At 35.7% G+C, this 18,682-nt stretch overlaps 2 protein-coding genes across 2 annotated transcripts in view; one reads left to right on the top strand and one right to left on the bottom strand.

Moving 5' to 3' along the window:
• LOC111001086 (pseudouridine-metabolizing bifunctional protein C1861.05) overlaps positions 1–18,682 on the top strand; it is a 151,503-nt gene that overhangs the window by 21,195 nt on the left and 111,626 nt on the right. Inside the window, exons 3-7 of the mRNA XM_045633332.1 lie at positions 62–284; positions 4,424–4,557; positions 6,231–6,432; positions 6,903–7,034; positions 9,692–9,879. Coding sequence (XP_045489288.1) covers positions 62–284; positions 4,424–4,557; positions 6,231–6,432; positions 6,903–7,034; positions 9,692–9,879 — 879 coding nt within the window. The remainder of the gene's footprint in view (positions 1–61; positions 285–4,423; positions 4,558–6,230; positions 6,433–6,902; positions 7,035–9,691; positions 9,880–18,682) is intronic.
• Positions 15,145–18,682, bottom strand: part of LOC111001087 (CD63 antigen-like) — an 80,634-nt gene continuing 77,096 nt past the window's right edge. The window contains exon 5 of the mRNA XM_045633333.1: positions 15,145–17,385. Coding sequence (XP_045489289.1) covers positions 16,215–17,318 — 1,104 coding nt within the window. The 5' untranslated portion in view covers positions 17,319–17,385 and the 3' untranslated portion in view covers positions 15,145–16,214. The remainder of the gene's footprint in view (positions 17,386–18,682) is intronic.

Raw genomic sequence — 18,682 nt, 5'->3', positions numbered from 1 at the left:
CGTACTTGTATTACTGCTACATCAGTCTCAGTCATCTTGACCCAAGTTTTTTTTCATCCAGGGCGCGGTGCCAGCAACAATAGCAATTCTGAAGGGGCAATTGACAATTGGCTTAACAAGAACTCAGTTGGAATATCTTGCTCAAGCCAAAGATGTCATAAAGACGTCTAGAAGAGATCTTGCGATGGTGGTGGCTGGTAATCAAGATGGCGCCACTACCGTTGCTGGGACGATTATATCTGCTGAATTGGCTGATATTCCAGTTTTCGTCACTGGAGGGATTGGTATGAAGTTCCTTATGAATATATCACACATTTTTCTAAACTGTATGGATACGTAAAGTAAAAAACGGGGGCAAACGGTCATTATAAGAGATACCGCTTCCTAATGAGACTCACGTTTTATGAAATCTCGCAACTGCGTTGCGGCGTTTTTACCAATCCTGGTACGCTCTTTTTTAAAGACACCGAAGTTGAATAGGGTTTTTTTTAGAACAGGGGGCAAAGGGGCAGGATGCTCACCTGATGTTAAGCCGCCGCCCATGGACAATAAATGCCAGAAGGCTCGTGCGTTGCCGGCCTTTTAAGAATTTGTACGCTCTCTTTTGAAGGCACCCAAGTTGGATAGGTTCGGAAATACTTCAATTGGGCCAGAAGGCTCATCTGATGTTAAGTGATAACTTCGCCCATGGACACTCTCAATGCCGTAGGGCTCGCGAGTGCGTAGCCTTGAAGATTCTTGAAGATCCTTTGGGTTCGAAAATACTTCAATTGGCATCTGGTTCCACAGCTGGCAAGAAGTGTTTTAAAAACGTTCCAATTTATTATTATTAAAATTTTCTATGTTAAAAATTGTGCTACATGTTTTGTTAAATTCTCACACGTATTTTCAACATAAAGCCGTGTTAGTGTTACTCGTAAACCAAATATTATCTACGCTTTATTTTAGGGAATTTCCTGTTTCCATGGCAACTAATCGGTATTATACGAATATAAACGATTTGTAAGTGTGTTATCGGCTCTAAGCTTGTAAACACTCTGAATTCCTTATGCGTAAAGAAAAACATCGGGAGTGAACCGGCATGTCTTAGCAATATGCCTGTTAAGTATGTCAAAATACAATATATTTTTGTAGTACGAGAGTGAAACTGAGAGAACCAATCTGAGAAATAATCCTAGGCTTTAAATATCCTAGGATTTGAAAATCCATTTTACCATAAGTTATGAGTTATTGTTTCATCATTATGCTTTTTTTCTTACAATAAAGTTCACAAAAAGAGTGCTACTTTACATGAATTACAATCGATTCACTACAATAATTATGCCTAATAAATTAGTAATTTTATGTTGACTTAATTATATATAATACTAATTAATAGTATGCAACACATAAATTATTCGGAAGATAAAAGTACCGAATAAGAAACTTCGCGTTTCATGACGTTTCAAAAATACTGTTTATCCTACTAATAAATAATAAATAGCTTATTTAGAACTTATCTGGACATTGTGTAACAGACCCTAAGTGTTCTATCTTCATGATGATAACATAACGTTTAATATAGACAAACAGGCTATAGAATATTAAAAAAAGTGTGTAGAAAATCCAATAAAAATCCCTATATCGGAAACCATTGACAATAGAGAAATGATGTACTGTAATTTTATAGAAGAAATATCTTTAAAATGATAACCCGACCCGCCCCGGCTTCGCACGGGTGCAATGCTGATACTAAATACACTACAGAAAAACTGTGAACGTTGTATATAAAAATGTAAGTTATCCATAAGAGATAGACATATACCATCACGGACTTTTCTGTACATTACGTTTCTGTACATTATTTAGTACATTATTTTGATAAAACTCGTAGGGTTCAGCCTGCGTTTGCAATGTAAGCGGAAAAAATGTAATTATTTACGACATCACATTAGAAACCTCAAAAATAACAGTACTTCTCCACTATTTAATGGATGTTATTATACATATAAACCTTCCTCTAGAATTCACTCTATCTATTAAAAAAAAACCGCATCAAAATCCGTTGCGTAGTTTCAAAGATTTAAGCATACAAAGGGACATAGGGTCAGAGAAAGCGACTTTGTTTTATAATATGTAGTGATAAGCAGTAATGTGGAGCCGTCTAGCGAATGACTAGTTACAGTGCCATTGAGCAAAATCCAACAGATTAGACAACTGTATTTCGCTATATTACATAAAGCGGTACCTGTCAATGTCAAAACTAATTAGATACAGTGAATATCTTCCGGCTGATTGTGCATGTGCAATTCAATTAGCGACAACTCTCGCATTCACTGAATTACGAACGCGACCTTTACGAGAATAGAAATGCATTTATGTTCGTTATTTGGAGGATAATTCAGTTTCAAATGAGGATTGAATTGCGTTGGTCTTAGCGACAGTTATCCTTTGTCTTTGAAACCTGGCAAAGCAATTAAAACTTATTAAATATTTTTAACAGTTAGTAGGTATGTATCAGGAACTCTCTCCGGTAAAGGCATCCTTCAAGGCTTGCCATCTTTCTTTGATGATGATGATTGATGTCATCCTCCCATCGAGCGTCATCATCCCATTCACTTCTGACATGTTTACTTTGTACGCGCGCATTTTTTTTGTTTTTTTTTTATTTTTTTTGATATATTGCTTACGTTCTAATGTAATTGATGTGTATGTGTGTTAAAATTTGACACATCATATTTTCTTGTATTTTTAGGCATAGAAATTTTAGAACGTATAAAAGGCAATTACATTTGTGAAGGTTTTAATATAAGAATCTCTCGAAAGGTAAAACAATACATTGTGAGAAAACCGTCTTGTCTTAGTGTGTTAAAAACAGAAGGCTCACATTAGAAATGATCACGGAATAAATACGGAAAGCGGTTGTGATTTTCAAATAAATGACAATTTGCTTGAAGCTGTCTTTAATTTAAACAAGAGTGGGGTAACGACGCTGGACTGCCAAAAACTGTAACTTCATTCATAAAACTAAGTGCACACAAAAGAAGAGCGTACTAATTCTTAAAAGGCCGGCAACACACTCGCGAGCCCTTTGGCATCGACAGTGTATATGTGCGGTATCACTTGACATCAAATGATGCTCGTTTTAAAAAATATATATATAACGAGGTGGTTAAAATTAAGCGTCAATATATTTAAATACATGAAATTGTACGATTGCAATTCAATTCACAATTAAATTTCGCAAAATTCACTCGTTCATTTAGGTTAATTATTACGACAACGTCGAAAATTATGGCCACGATAAAACGTGTAGTATTCAATTTCAGTGGACAAAGGTATTTCAATTAATTAGTATATTTTGTAATTATGTACTAGGTTAAGACTAGGTTTTTTTTCTCAAATTATACATCAACTAGTGACCCGCCCCAGCTTCGCACGGGTGCAATGCTGATGAAAAGCAGGTTTTAATTAAGTATTGTTATTTCCGTCGCTGGAAAGCTCCGATAAAAAACGCGTTCGATCGCTGCTAAATATGCTGTAAAGGGCTATATAGATCTGTATTAAATTAACAATGTATTTAAGGAATTTAATTGGATAAGGATTAATGCTGTATTAGTTAAAATCGCTTCGAAAATTTGCCATTATTTGTCGTAAAAAGTAAATGACAAAAAAAGTTATTTTGGGTTATCCATAAGAGATAGACATACCATCACGGACTTTTCTGTAGACCTTTTCAATGTGTACAATACTTAGTACATTATTTTGATAAAACTCGTAGGGTTCAGCCTGCGTTTGCAATGTAAGCGGAAAAAATTTAATTATTTACGACATCACATTAGAAACCTCAAAAATAACAGTACTTTTCCACTATTTAATGGATGTTATTATACATATAAACCTTTCCCTTGAATCACTCTGTCTATTAAAAAAAACCGCATCAAAAACCGTTGCGTAGTTTCAAAGTATTCTAAAAAGGTTTAAAGACTTTATTTCTCAAAAAGATAATTTACCACTTACATGAGATTAACATAATATTGTAGTAATTCATAAAATATTTACAATAAAAACATAGGCCGTAGTTATATGCAATAGAATTAAAAGTAAAAAGCAACGAAATAATGAATTAAAAGTAATTATAAGATTTTAATTAAAAAGTATGTTTAAATAACTCTAATATAACTCTAATTACAAAAAAAATTAAAAAATTTAATAATAATATTCTTGTATCTTTAAACGAGCAATTATATACTAACAACAATAGTACTCCTCCCTTAAAGGCTGGCAACGCACCCACTAAAAATGGGTGTCTATGAGCTGTGACGACTGCCTTTTTGGGCGTCCCGCAGGTTTTTTTTTATATATAATAGGGGGGCACCCTATTATATATAACAAAAAAAATCTGTGTGAATGAACTCACGTACAAATGCGTTTTGGTCTGCAGGTGGAGTCCATAGAGATGGTGAGAAGACCTTGGATGTGTCAGCTGATCTAACGGAGTTGGGACGCAGTAAGACACTAGTTGTTTGCAGTGGAGTGAAATCTATTTTAGATATTGGAAGAACTCTTGAATATTTGGTATGTACAAAGATTTATCACTATTTTAACTTCTTTAGACATTGTAGATAAACATTGGCGCTTCAATCCTGGTTATTGGGCTTCAACATAGATAAATCTACGTAGACTAAAAAGTCCAATGGTGCACAACCGGGGTTTGAACCTATAACCTCTGGTATGAGAGTCGCCCGGCCAAAAACCCACGTTGATGAACGAATACCAATAGTGTGCATTTTTTCTCGATCTCCTCTTTACTCTTCCTCCCACCTCCCACTCCATGCCACTGTGCGTGATGCGACGTTTGCTCTATCTTACAATCTCTCTCTCGATCTCTCAATCGATCTCAATCGCTTTCTCCCTTTACGTCGAAAAAAACGCTGCACATCTTTGTGACGCTATAATTATTGCGTTTCATGTCTTAAAAAAATTACCTTCATGCGCCTAAAGAAGTTTCATTTCAAAAATCCGCCCAAGGTTGTAACTTTATAGTAGATCTGTTAAATGAAACGAGTATTTTATTAATCACTGTGTTAATTATATTTTATTGTTAACCAGACAGATAGTAGATATATCATAAACAACAAGTGATGTATTCTATAATTTCTGAAGGCACCAAATTTTTAAATTTATAGACTAACAAGATCTATCCTATTTTACGTTAGACACTTGTCTATTTATGCCTCAAATAATAGCTCGAATGAATTACGATCATGCCGCCGTAAACACAGAAAGCTTGGCTTGAAAATGAAACAGATATGTGTTTAAAAAATAATTGTAATATTGCCTCAAACTGATTACAAAAAAAACCGTTTCCCAGACCCCTTAAATGTATTTAAGTCTGTCAGTTCTCAGTTACATTTACTTTTATATTTAATAGGAGGCAAACGAGGAGAAGGGTCACCTCACCTTAAATATATACTGCCCATGGACACTCACATGGCCAGAAGCATGTAGGTTGGAGGCAAATGCACTGTGTATTTAATTTTAATATAATAAATTAAGTAACTAAAAAAACATTTTTATTATATTAATTAAGAATGGGTAAGAAGGTAAACAAATTGGACTAGAACAGAGTGTCTTCCCCTAAGTAGATAATTTAATTTTTTTTCTTACATACATACACAGATTTAAAAAGTTTGGTCCATGCGGCAGTGTACCTTTAACGCTTGCAGCATTTCCTTGCTGTATTGAGATACTTATTGGTTTAGAAAAGCACCAGCTATGGTGTCATCGGTACTATCTACCAGACACCAAGTTAATTTTTAGTTTACCTATACAAAATCGTATAGTTAATTGTGTCTTTGTGCAGGGACAACTACGATCATGCTGACGTGAACAGTGTTGGACTAGTGGCTTCAGTGTGCGATTCTCATACTTGAGGTCGTAGGTTCGATCCCCGGCTGTGCACCAATGGAGTCTCTATATGCGCATTTAACATTTGCTCAGACGGTGAAGGAAAACATCGTGAGGAAACCGACATGTCTTAGACCCAAAAAGTCGACGACGTGTGTCAGGCATAGGCTGATCACCTACTTGCCTATTAGATTTAAAACTGATCATGATTTAGAAATCTGAGGCCAAGACCTGAAGAGGTTGTAGCGCCACTGATTTTTTTTTCATGCTGACGTAACGCAGAAAGCTTGGCTTGACAGACATTCAGTGCCTACATCCGAAATTTAAAAATAATTTTACAGGAAACTCAGGGTGTGACAGTGTGTGCTTTTGGTGAGTCCAAGCAGTTCCCAGCCTTCTACACACGACGCTCAGGCTTCGAGGCACCATACAACGTTGTTGATGCAGAGCATGCAGCAAGCGTGTTAAATGCGGCGAGGTCTTTACATCTCTCTTCTGGTATTGTTGTTGCTGTGCCAGTTCCGGAAGAACGCGCGATGGATGGTATGGAGTTTTAATTTAGCTTATGTAGATAAGTTACAAACGAATGGGATTTGAACTCTCAAAATAACTTCATTCATATAGGTAATGATCATTATGATAGATAAGATGTTAAATTGATTCTTATTTTAGATTTACTACCAGTTCGCCGCTCCGTCCGCCACTTTTTAATCGTCAATTTTTGAGTCATACAAATTCTTTGACTAGAGCAAATCAATCCCAAGGATTAGGATAACTAAGATAATCGTCAAATATATAAGTAGCTTTATTAATAAATTGTTTTTTACGTCTCATCCTTTCATATCCTTTGTTATCTACTGCAGCTAGCTAATAAACATTACCGTACAAATATTTCTGACATTTATTATGTACATATAAACACACATATAGAACTTACATTCTTATAGAGACAATAACAATCCAGCGATGCAATACGACTATTTCAAATTCCTAATTAAATATATTTATTGCAGAAAAGAAAATAGAAACAGCAATATCAAATGCATTAAAAAATGCTAATGAAAAGGGTGTACGTGGAAAAGAGATAACACCATTTCTCCTGGCTGCTGTTTCTGAAGCAACGGGTGGTGCCTCATTAGATACAAGTATCCTTTTTAACGTGGCTTTTCTATGATATTTCCACCGTGTGAAAGTTGACCTCATGACTGGACGTTTCCAATTTTCGTTTCAAATTGAGTGAAAAAATAAAAATGGGTAATTATTATGTGCAACCTAAATATATATTTTTTTGACTTTGTTTTTTTATTATAAGGATGTTTCTGTTTGGTTTCCGAATAAATAAATAAATAAATAAACCCCCATTGTTGACCCTGGGTTCGAATTGCGAATGTTCCCCGGACTTCTGTCTGTCTTCTGTCTTACCATACTGTGCGTATGGCAAGAAAACCGTCACGCTATAGATCTAAAATGTCAGTCTTGTGTCTGGCACAGAAGGCTGATCAGCTCCTTGCCTGTTCTATTCCAGAAGAGACATAGGAATCTGTGAACTAAAAGGGTGTAGTGTGTAGCAATGTAGCGCCACTGTTTTTTTTTATGTTCTGCTCTTAATAATATATAAGCTCTTTTAACAAATTAGGTGGAAATTATAACTGATATAAAGTCAACGTCCAAAGGTAAATTTTAAATACCCATTAGTGCAAAATTATTATGGAGTTAGAAGGGTTCCGTACTTGATCAATAGTTTACCCGAGGCCATAAGGCGTAAGCTCTTACTTGATAAAAAGAAGAGTTTTTATTGGCTCACAATATGAAATAAAAAAATAATAATTTATTATAAAAATAATTAATTAATTAAATCATTAATTAATTTCTGTATCCTGTAAATCTTTTGAATAAATAAACGGTTGTAGTTTTTGTGTATAAGACATGTTAGGTCAAAGTCCACATCCATTAGTAATGGTTAAATAAAAATAACAGAAAAATCCATCGCCCAAATAACACAATACCTGTGTTAAGTCTCGCTTACAAAGCACCTTTTAACTTAATCAAGATCTTGATTAAAATCAAGATGTAATAATAAATTACACACAAATTTAGGCGTAATTAATGTATTAAATCCAAAAATGAGTCGGTTGGATTAAGCTACCTTTTACAGCACGGTTTAATTTTAAATGTCCCACCAAATCAAATCAAATTTTATTTATTCAATTTAGATGAATGTCAAAAACGTTTACAAAATTCGCGAAAGAGCAAAACTACGCCATCCGTTGGCAAAACTACCAGGAGGTCTTGTTCTGAGAAGAACGGGCAAGAAACTCAGCAAGTTCTATTTGTGATCCCTGGCACATTCGATACCTCCATCGGAAACTTAATGTAGAGGAAGTCGCCACTTTAATAAAAAATATTGCAGAAGCAAATGCACATAGGCTCCACCATCACATGAAAGTCTAGGCTATTCAACTCCTTGACACCGTGGTGTTCTAGTGGGCTGTGGGGTCCTCTCTCTAGGCCCGTGGGCCTATGGCCTGGCCGTCTTCGCATATAATTAAATCAATGTGTTTAAAGTATTTTAAAATAATAAAAATTTAGTATTATCTTTTATTAACATAAGTTTTATACATGTAAAGAAAACACGTTTTTAACGGATTGAAGTTATGTATTATTATAGTTATTTAAACATAATTTTAAATTTAACCGACGTTTTGGGTGCTTTACAGCGTGCGTGGTCACGGTGACTGAAGGCAAAAGGTGTTGAAAGTCTGTGATACTTTTTTGACATACCTCAATACAACACCTTTTGTTTTCACTTTCGCGAAACGTCGGTTAAATTTTAAATTAAGTTTAAATAATTATAATAATACATAAATTCAATCCGTTAAAAGTGTTTTTCTTTATATAATAAAAATTTTATCGCCCACTCTTCGCCATATAAAACCTTTTGAAAGGGGCAACTAGAGGAATTTTTGAAAATATTGTTCACTTTTTTGACTTTCAAAATGCCTTTTTAATAAGTCTAATTGAATAGATGATTTGACTTTGGTGTTTTTTTAATGAAGTAGTTAACTTGTAGGGCCTTCAGCTCAGCTTGGTCTCCTTAACCCTGGTCTTATGATTGGGGCTTGTAACCCTTCAAGAGACACCCTTCGTGCCAGAAGATTCGAGAATTTGTTAATATCCTTAGCGGAAAATACTTCATTAGGTCGTTCCAGGAACATACCCTGGGTGTCGTGCTAGTAGTCTACAGAGTCTTATATATCTTACAGTATTATTGTTACTATTTTCATTCAAAGACAATCAGAATTAATTTTCCTTAGAATGAATCAAATGAAAGCTATCATAAGAGAAGCGCTGGATAGAAACCGGTGGAAGCAGATAGTCCGCTCTAGATGCTTCGTTGCTGACCACGACGCTCAGACATGAGCTGCCGACTAAAGTGAGAGAAAGAATGAATTTGTAAAATACAACTATTCACGCCATCCAATCACCTAAGTCCTCTCTGTCCTCATTTTCTGTCCTAGCCGCACCCATTCCTTAAACACCACTCTGTCTCTTTTACAATATGATATATTGAAGTGTGGAAGGAGGGGACCATTAGACATACGCCCGCGCTTCAGAGAAGCCAAAAACGCTACCGCTTAGCTAACAGTTCTATTTGTGGTCGTCTCCCACGGAGACTAGTGAAGTGACTGAGGACTAAAGGTGAGTGGTGTTTCCAATATTTTTACGCCGCATTCCACTTGCCCCTCGGCCTACATTTCTTGGTCTCCGCCGCTACAACAACTATTTTCTTAACAATAAACAGATATCGCCCTAATAAAGAACAATGCTAAAGTGGGTGCTGACATCTCCATACATTACCAGAAATTGAGAATCAACGGTCCAATACAATCGCGGAGGCTCCACACATCATGTCGTCGCATGGGTGATGTTCTGGTGATTGGAGGCGCGAATGTCGATAGGACCTATAGAATTACGGAAGAGAAGATTCAGGTAAGTGAAGTTTAGCTGTTCGGAGTGGAGAGGAATCCACCAAAAAAGATATGACTAACATCGGTTCAGCCGTTCTTGAGTTATAAGTGGTGTAACTTACACGACTTTTTTTATATATTTAGATTTTACAGTTACTTAGTACTTACCCAATTGAAACCATAGTATGGTAAAAATTAAACTAAAAACATAATATAAACAAAAAAAGTTCAGAGGGGTCAAGGAACACTTGGATAGAGCGAAGTTTCGATCGATTATTGCCGGTGGAGAGTTTATTGCCAGTTCTTCTCATCCGTTCTACGCCCTTGATTTGAGAACTGGCGGTAAATGTAAAATTAGAAGCATTTAATGTATATTTCTTTTTTTTTACGTTCATAAGTATTTTCAAAATCAAATCAAAATATTTTTATTCATTTAGGTAAACATGTACACTTATGAACGTCAAGAAAAACAAATTAAATTAATCGTAACATTCGTAATCGTTTACATTTACCACCAGTTCGCAAGTCAAGGGCGTAGAGCGGGTAAGAAGAACTGTCAAGAAACTTTCCGCCACTCTTTTCAATCGCCAAGTTTTTAATACAAATTGTTTGAACTGGAGGCAAATCAATCCCAAGGATTATTGTGTTACCTATATATGAATAAATGGTTTTTGACTTTGAGTATTTAAAATCCACATAAATATAAAGGAAAACCCCCATTAGATTTTTTGTCCCAAGTTTTGAATAATGGTTAGACTGTGTTATTTATTCTTGTTCTATCTCAAAGAAAGTGCTCTTGTCAAGAGCGCTTCATAAAGAACACTCGAGTTGTCAAACAATCCCGAGATTTTATTTTAGGAAAACAAGGTATGCAAGTACTTCAGTTAAGAAAACATCGAAAATACCAAAAACTATTCTTCTTTTCATGGTACCATCTCCTGACGAAGGAGACCTTCAAGCCTACATTAATTGTGAATTATTTTTGGTGAAAAAATGGAATTTTAAATGATTAAACTTGACTTAAAGTTTTAAGTCTAGAATTCGACTTAGGGTCCTTCTAGAAAAGAGCGTGCCAATTCTTAAAAGGCCGGCAACGCACTCGCGAGCCCTCTGGCATTGAAAGTGTTCATGGGCGGCGGTATCACTTAACATCAGGTGATTTGCCTCCTGCCCGTTTCGCCCCTGTTCTATTTAAAAAAAACTACTATGTTAAAAATGGGATAGTTAAAAATGAAAGATTTTTTAACAAACTTTAATTAATGCATTTATTATAATAGCTCTCAGTCGCGTATTTTCGGAAAGTTGCAACAAGTATTAAATAATCATCTGTTAAACTCACAATAAATTAGACAAAAGCTCACAAGAAAAGAGAAAAAGAAATTTCAATTCTCACTTGTGTCAATTGTGAAAATTTACAAATATGACAGGGATCATGCTAATAGTAATAACATTTATATAGTTAAATTTATTACGTTAAAAATATATTTCCAGTGTCATACTTATATATTTTTGTATATCGCAATTATTGAAACTCACATTTCTATGAATATTACTATGTTATATGTAAAACAAACTTTGATAAATTTTCCAAAAGCCGATAAATTAAGTACTAATTCTGATGATGCTAAAATTAGTCAATGTCAGATAGAGGCGTAATTTTGAGTTAAAGTAGCGCAGGAAATTTGAATCCAATTATTAGTTAGAGCTTAGTAAGAAACTCTAAAGTTTGAAAACGTAGAAAATTTTAGTGTCATCAGATTTTTTTCTTGTTAAAACATTTTTTGAATATTCGATATTCTTTATTCAAACCTTTCTATTGACAGTTTTATAAACTCATACAGAATAAAGTTTATTATCTTTCACACTTGTCAATTATCAAATTAATTATTTTCATTATACATAGTAAAACATTATTAAAACCAAATACATCTTCTGTATTTGAAACAGTCGTGTTTAACTCTTTTATAACTTGGGAACGGCTGGACCATTTTTTATGTATTTTAGATTAAGTCTTCCTCCAAAAAAGGAATTCTCATCAACAGAAAGGTACCATAAATCAGTCCAGCCGTTAATTTATAATAGTCTAACAAAATACAACTGACAGCTCTCGTCAAAGGTTTGAAAATGCCGCCAAAACTTTTAAACAACTGTTAGGCTGAACGACATTCACCAGGTCTATTATAACCTTCACAGAGTAAGTTTTCTAGTAAAAGATTTGAACCACATTTCTTCAGTAACAGAAAAACATCTCTTTATTCGGTTTAACCGATTTTTTAAATGTTTATACAGCATCATAACTGTATCAAGTCGGACGTCCAACTTTAAAATGTCTGTAAAAAGGCTGATTTAATTAAAATAATAAATTAATTTGCCTTATGAAAAAAATACCTATTCGTTCCACAGAATCAATAATGTATAAATACCGATGTAATCATCGCAAGCGTATCGCAAGTAAACAGTGTAAGATTTAATCAAAGATAATGTATGGAATAGGGCAACGAACAAACGACCTTAATTCATATGAGTGTGATGATGGTAGATAAATCTGACCAAAAGCACACATATGCATATATATACATGGCCTTGATACACAGATTTCATTTATCATCGTCATCATAACCTTTTTTCCAAAGGGGTTGGCAGAGACGATCGAGAGAGATCTTCACTTGCTACTTTCTCTTCCTCTCACGTTTCACCCCTTTTCCACTCTTGATGGCCCCATGATGCATATTATGAGTACTTTAACATTTCCCTTCTCTCGTACCTTCAGGATTTGTTCCTTCCCCATCTACAGTTTCCTTGTATACGTATTTTACTTGATAACAATCATTCTTAACCATCAATAATGTTTACTATACTTGTTTTTGTTTGCTTAAAAAAAACTACTGTTAGTCAAATTAAAAAGGAGAACGTTTGTAGCTTCACGATTAGATCTACAGCAAATATCCTCTTTTATACTTTAAATCCAGTTTTGTCAACTCCTCGACCTACTCCATTTAAAAAAAAGAAACGGGGTTTGAAGTTCACCTCATGTTAAGTGATACCACCGCTCTTGGGCACATACTGCCAGAGGTTTGTGAGTTATCCTTTGTGGTAATAAAAAAATAGGCAATTTAAAAGTGTCAAGTACATCGGACGTCCGACTTGTGTAACACACTGTATATGGATAAACCAAGGCACATTTTATATGGAAGCAGGTTAGATTTGATCCTAACTACAACATATTCAACTTTCCGAACATACTTTGATTAAGACTGGTAGTGACAACAATATTAAAAAACTATGTTTCCGCAATCAGAAAATATACTCTAAACATAGAAATAAGATACTAGAAATTTTGTTTTTAATTTTAACATAGACACACTTTGTCCTTGAATACATTATTAAAACTAAAATGTCCACTGCGACCAATCTTTAAGGTTTAAAACCAATGTTATCTATTGAAAGCTTTCGAAACGCACAAAGAATTATGAACCTTGCTGCCACAGATATGACAATTCCTTGATTGAATTATCGAAGCTTGGTCTTGTTCATTTCTAGTATCTTATTATCTATGATCCTAAGCGAACGTAACTAGAAGAGATTAGTACAAACATTTAGTTATTCTGTACATACAAGATGGCGCCCGATTTATAGACAATTCGCGCGTTAATCAAAGAAACATTGACAGTTGACATATTGCTTCATTTAAAGAAAAAATCTCGAGCTTTCTGTAGCACTGGTTTGGCTGTCTATGGAATTGTCTTTTATAAAAAATCATTAATAACGAATTATATAGTTACTTACGGCTCGTAGCATTATTTTTAATATATAGAAATAACGCTCGAATTGTTCTGTAATCGGGCATTAACATTTACAAATATGTTTATAGTGGTGATTTAAAGAGATTTACATATAATAGGACACTTGGGGTAATATTAACCTCTGACAGATGACATCAAAAATTACCGACCGACCTTTTTTCAGAAGTACATCATCGAAGTAAAAATTAAACAGTGTTCAATGTATATTTTATAAATACAAGAAATATTAGAAAAAACTTTAAATCATTTTAAAAATAGTAAGGGGAATCACACTGAACATCATATTCCTTATTAACTCAACGCAAGGTACATTGCAAATACTATGTATGAAAAGATATTTAGAAAATACAGCAGCGTTGTTTGCTTTTTATAATAATTAAACTATGTTAACATCGCACTAGATGTCGTAAAAATATTTGATCTTCAATATCAAAATGATTTTTACGTTATACGTTATGCGATGCCAAAAACCACACAGACTACCACAATTGTATCCCTAATGACAGTATGTATATTTAAATCTCTTAGTATGAGGTCGTACTATGAACGTGTAAACTGTTGGTTCCTATAAAATCGTAAAAGACAATACTGTGTCTAAACTTTTAATTACTGTTATTACATTCGCACTAAATTTACTGAGAGAAAATCAAACGTAGGGTTGATAGCTTCGTTTGTCACACAGCGTCTCCGGACTAAATACGGCGAAGGACCAAACACAGAAGGCAAACCGGCCCATGGAGACCCATTTTAGTAGGCTTTGAAGGGATTGTGCAATTTTTTTGAAATCGTATCTCCCAGGGAAGACATTGTGAAGCAGACCGTTGCAGATTTCTAGCCATCAAGGTGATGCGGATGAAATTAAGTTAGCTAAACTAGAATTTGAATACTCCTTTGACGAAGGAAATTATGACCACAGTCTAGCTATAGAGTTTACACTTTTGACATAGAACGATTGGCCAATTGCAGTCAAGGAAGATTAGAATTTTGAAAAAGGAAACTGATAGACGTTGTTAAGGTTCAGAGTCTGATATTTAGTCGTATTTGTAAGACAATACTTTGTACTGTACTTGGCCAACGCCAGGCTTTTTTTCTAATATATTCTGCAATTTATTAACAAAAGTCTCCAAGAGATTTTAAAGAAATGCGACATCAATTCCAAACAGAAAATTTATAAATAGCTACAACCTTTGTTGACAAGTAGTAAGTAAGTAGTCAATCTAATACCAAAAGTTCTCGTTTGTAATTAAACTCCTTCGAAATGGCTCGACCGATTTTCTTGTAATTTTGTGTATATTTCGGTTAGCAGACAACATCTGTTTTTCATCCCCCTAATGTTAAGGGTGGTCCCAACTACGTCACAAAAAATCGACACCCTTAAGTTAGCTATTGTCAACATTTTATTTAACTTTATAGATGCGTTATAATAAAATAATCAATATAATTATTTATATTGTATCTATTGTATTGTTATCTATCATTTTATATTATGATAGTTATTTTTATTGAACTAAAAAAAATGTTTCCTAAAAATAATATACAAGGCAAAACAACGCTTTCCGTGTCACCTAGTAATAAACTATATTTAGTGCGAATGTTATAACATTGTCTAAATATTTATTCTCAAAGATTACCACAGCCTTCTAAGGTTGTTTAATCTGTACAGAATTTTCTACTGTTTATTATTTGCAGTAAACAAATGTTCGTAAATTGTTTATTTAAGCATTCTTTATCGTAGGCACTACATTATATAAGCTCATATTATCAGTATTGTGTCTTTCTGTCCATGCAATGTTGCTACTAATGTTACGTACAATTTATCCTAGTATTTACATTTCTTTACGAGTGAAGTTTGAAATCACCAGTGACTCACTTCACGTCAATGTCACTTGGGCGTCTATGGGAATGCTTGGGCTCTGATATTTCTCGTAAATAAATCTATTACAGTAAGAAACTTTTTAATATCATTGAGTCAAGGATTTTATGACAGTTGACGACACATATAGTCAATATAACATCTAATACATCGAAATTTTAAAAATTTAATTGGAATGTTAATGACGAAATACTTACGTAAAATTACTGAAATATGTTAAATTCTAATAAAAAATTTACAATATAACCCCTATAAATCGAACATGAGTTTAACCGCTCAATGAATTAAAAAGTACTTTACATTGAATATTTAAACGAATATTTAACTGGAACTGCCATGCATAGGAACTAAACACAAGCCTTGCTCGTGGGAAAAAAACCGTTCATTTCGAAACATTAAAACTGTCTATGATGTTTCTAATGATACTACAACATCAAAACATCATGTAGTCTGTATTCTAGATAACACATAACCACTAAACAGCTGTGGAACTATTGAAACTGGCACCATTCATAGTTCAAACTCGGAGCGTGTGTGTCGACGGTGATCGAGACGAACTCTTGCGGCTGAGCGATGTGCGCACATGGGTACGCTGCGCGCCCGGGGCAGGTCCATCTCGAACCCTGCAGCGGGGAAAGACCGCCACCGCCGCCCAAACAACCGCTCCAGGTAACATCTTAGTCAGATTCTGGTCGCCGCACTATCCGCCGCCAAGGGCCTGTAGTCGCCACGCGCCAGCTCTCGCATCTCACAATTGTTGTTCCCGTTCACAGTTTTCTGGCCTAAGGATTCCTCATGTATGCTGCGTCTCGAACACGGTTCCGAAGCCCGGCCCAGCAAAGCTTCACGTTCACTTGCTCTTTCTGGACTTCCACCGTGAGCACGGACCCCACCGTTGGCGTTTACAGCATTCACAACTATCGTTTGGGACAAAGGTCCACCGTGTAATGGGCTACCGTCTAGAAGCTCCTCGGCACCCATTTCGCTGCGAAGTATTCTGATTTTCTGAATCATTTCTTTGATTTCGCATCTAAGGATTCCGAGGAAACAAAATTTTAAGAATGCAATGACACAATAGCCCAATACGAAAAGCGCATCAGCTGTTTTTCTCAGCCAATTGAGTAATCTTTCGGCGCAAGCGGCGGTATGTGGTATACAATGAACTGGGGTAAAGGAGACTGGCGAAGTAGCTGGCGTGGAAAATGTAATCGGGGTGACGGCAGGCGTATGTGCTGGTATTCGACAGCAGCTGGGTGGCAAAATGGTTCGATTGAACGTTGCAAAATCTGAAGGCCCCGTGACGCCACAGCAACTTTGCTCTCGCTGCAGGCGATCCCAAGCTTCTGCAAAATCCACGTCGTTGTCGTAGTCCTTCGCGAGTCTGATCCGCAGCTGCGGCCGCAGCTCTCGACAGACGCGCTCAAACCGAAAGACCCAGTAGACCCCGATGGCAGCGTCGCCTACCAGCAAAGCCAGAAGTGCGAGCCAGTAGGCGTTCAGCATGCGTTCCGAGAGGCGTAAAGCAGCTAGGCAGCCGAGCAGTTGGAGCAAGCCGGCTTGAACAGGTAGCGCTGCGTAGCCGTAGAGGAAGCCCGGTTGCGCAGCGCCGAGGCCCGGGACAAGCCCTCGGCGGTAGTCGGCAAGCGCGCGGCCCGCGGCAGCACAGAAGGCGAGGGCCCCCAACAGCAGTGCCCCGTTGCAGGCGTAGATCCAAATGCGGTAGTAGCGCATTGCGCGGTGCGCGGCGGGAATTTGCGCGGGGCGCGCGGGCGGCGGCAGTGTCATGGTGGCACGCGCCGCGTCATCGCGCCGCCCGCGCGCGCGCCGCCTCCACACGACGCGCCCCACGCCTCTGCGAATGAAAATAACAGTTCTAATTGATTCACTTGGGTAGGTGCTACTCTCAATCCCAGGGCCATGTACTAATGTATAACGGCTTGATCTAAGAAGGGATGCTGTATGCACAGAAGGCTCATTTATCACGTCAACAGACGGGCGTAAATTTAAGACTGATGTATTTATTTATTTTCTCTGTTTTTTTTTTTGTAATGGTTTCGTATTAGTTATAGTTTTAACTACTTAGTTTTTAAGGTATTTTAAATTTGTGATGTGATGTCTTCAGGCACCAAGGTTAAACCTAGTGGTATGCTCCTTTCTGTCCTTTAAAATTAAATAAAAATAAATATAAAAAAGCTACAGAACTTAATGTAAACCGCGACTTGTACGCAAAGATTGGAATATAATTTTCAGAGTCTGATTACAACATGTTTCTGTAAATTTATTACACCACGTTCCCTTGTCAATAAAATCTTCAAAGTCAACAATATTTACGTATTCCTCGGACATAAAAAAAATATATAAGAAATTCACGTACGAATCCCCGCATGAAGTTCATACATTATTAAGCTGTAAGCAAAAAAGTACACCAAATACAGCGGTTATTGCTATATACTAAAACCGAAGTTGCGCAAATTTTATATACTACATAAATATCAGTTGATCAAACAGCTAGTCAAGTGACTTAAATCGATGACATTTCATTGCATGCCTAGAAACGTCATCGATTGCACATCAAAAATGTATTAATTAAAACCGATTTTTTTCTTCTTCAATGTTTTAAAATTCAAAACTAAATGTTTCGCATTTTAAAATACTTTGTTTATTATTTTTGGTTCGCAGATAAAAACAACGCTAAATTCAGCTGTCTAGTCAGCTAAAATGGCATTAATTTATACTTTAATTTTCTTCGTAAATCACATTGTTGTTTTTTTTTCTTCCGGCCAGGCTGAATTTATTTGACTATCGCCTTGTATTATGTATAAATTTCTATAATGTATATAGAAAAGACACAGCTCGCCATTTTTATTCAAATATTTTTAATCCTTTTTCAGCCGAGAACTGGAAGTGTGAGGACAGACTATGTGCTGGGACACATTGAAGCGAATATGTTTACTATAATATAATATAGGTGTTACATTTTTAATAAGATTTTAATTAAAGCTGTGCATTTTAAATATTTAGTTGTTTTTCATTTGTAATAGCAGTTAGGATAAAGCCAAAATGAGCCCTGTAATTTTTTCCACACTCATAATTCTCTATATATATAAAATTCTCGTGTCACAATATTGGTTCCCATACGCCCCCGTTTC

The sequence above is a fragment of the Pieris rapae genome, chromosome 23 (genome assembly GCF_905147795.1).
Source record: "Pieris rapae chromosome 23, ilPieRapa1.1, whole genome shotgun sequence".
Taxonomy (NCBI): Eukaryota; Metazoa; Arthropoda; class Insecta; order Lepidoptera; family Pieridae; genus Pieris; species Pieris rapae.
The sequence above is the reverse complement of the archived record's forward strand: the minus strand, read 5'-3'. Positions and strand labels throughout refer to the sequence as shown.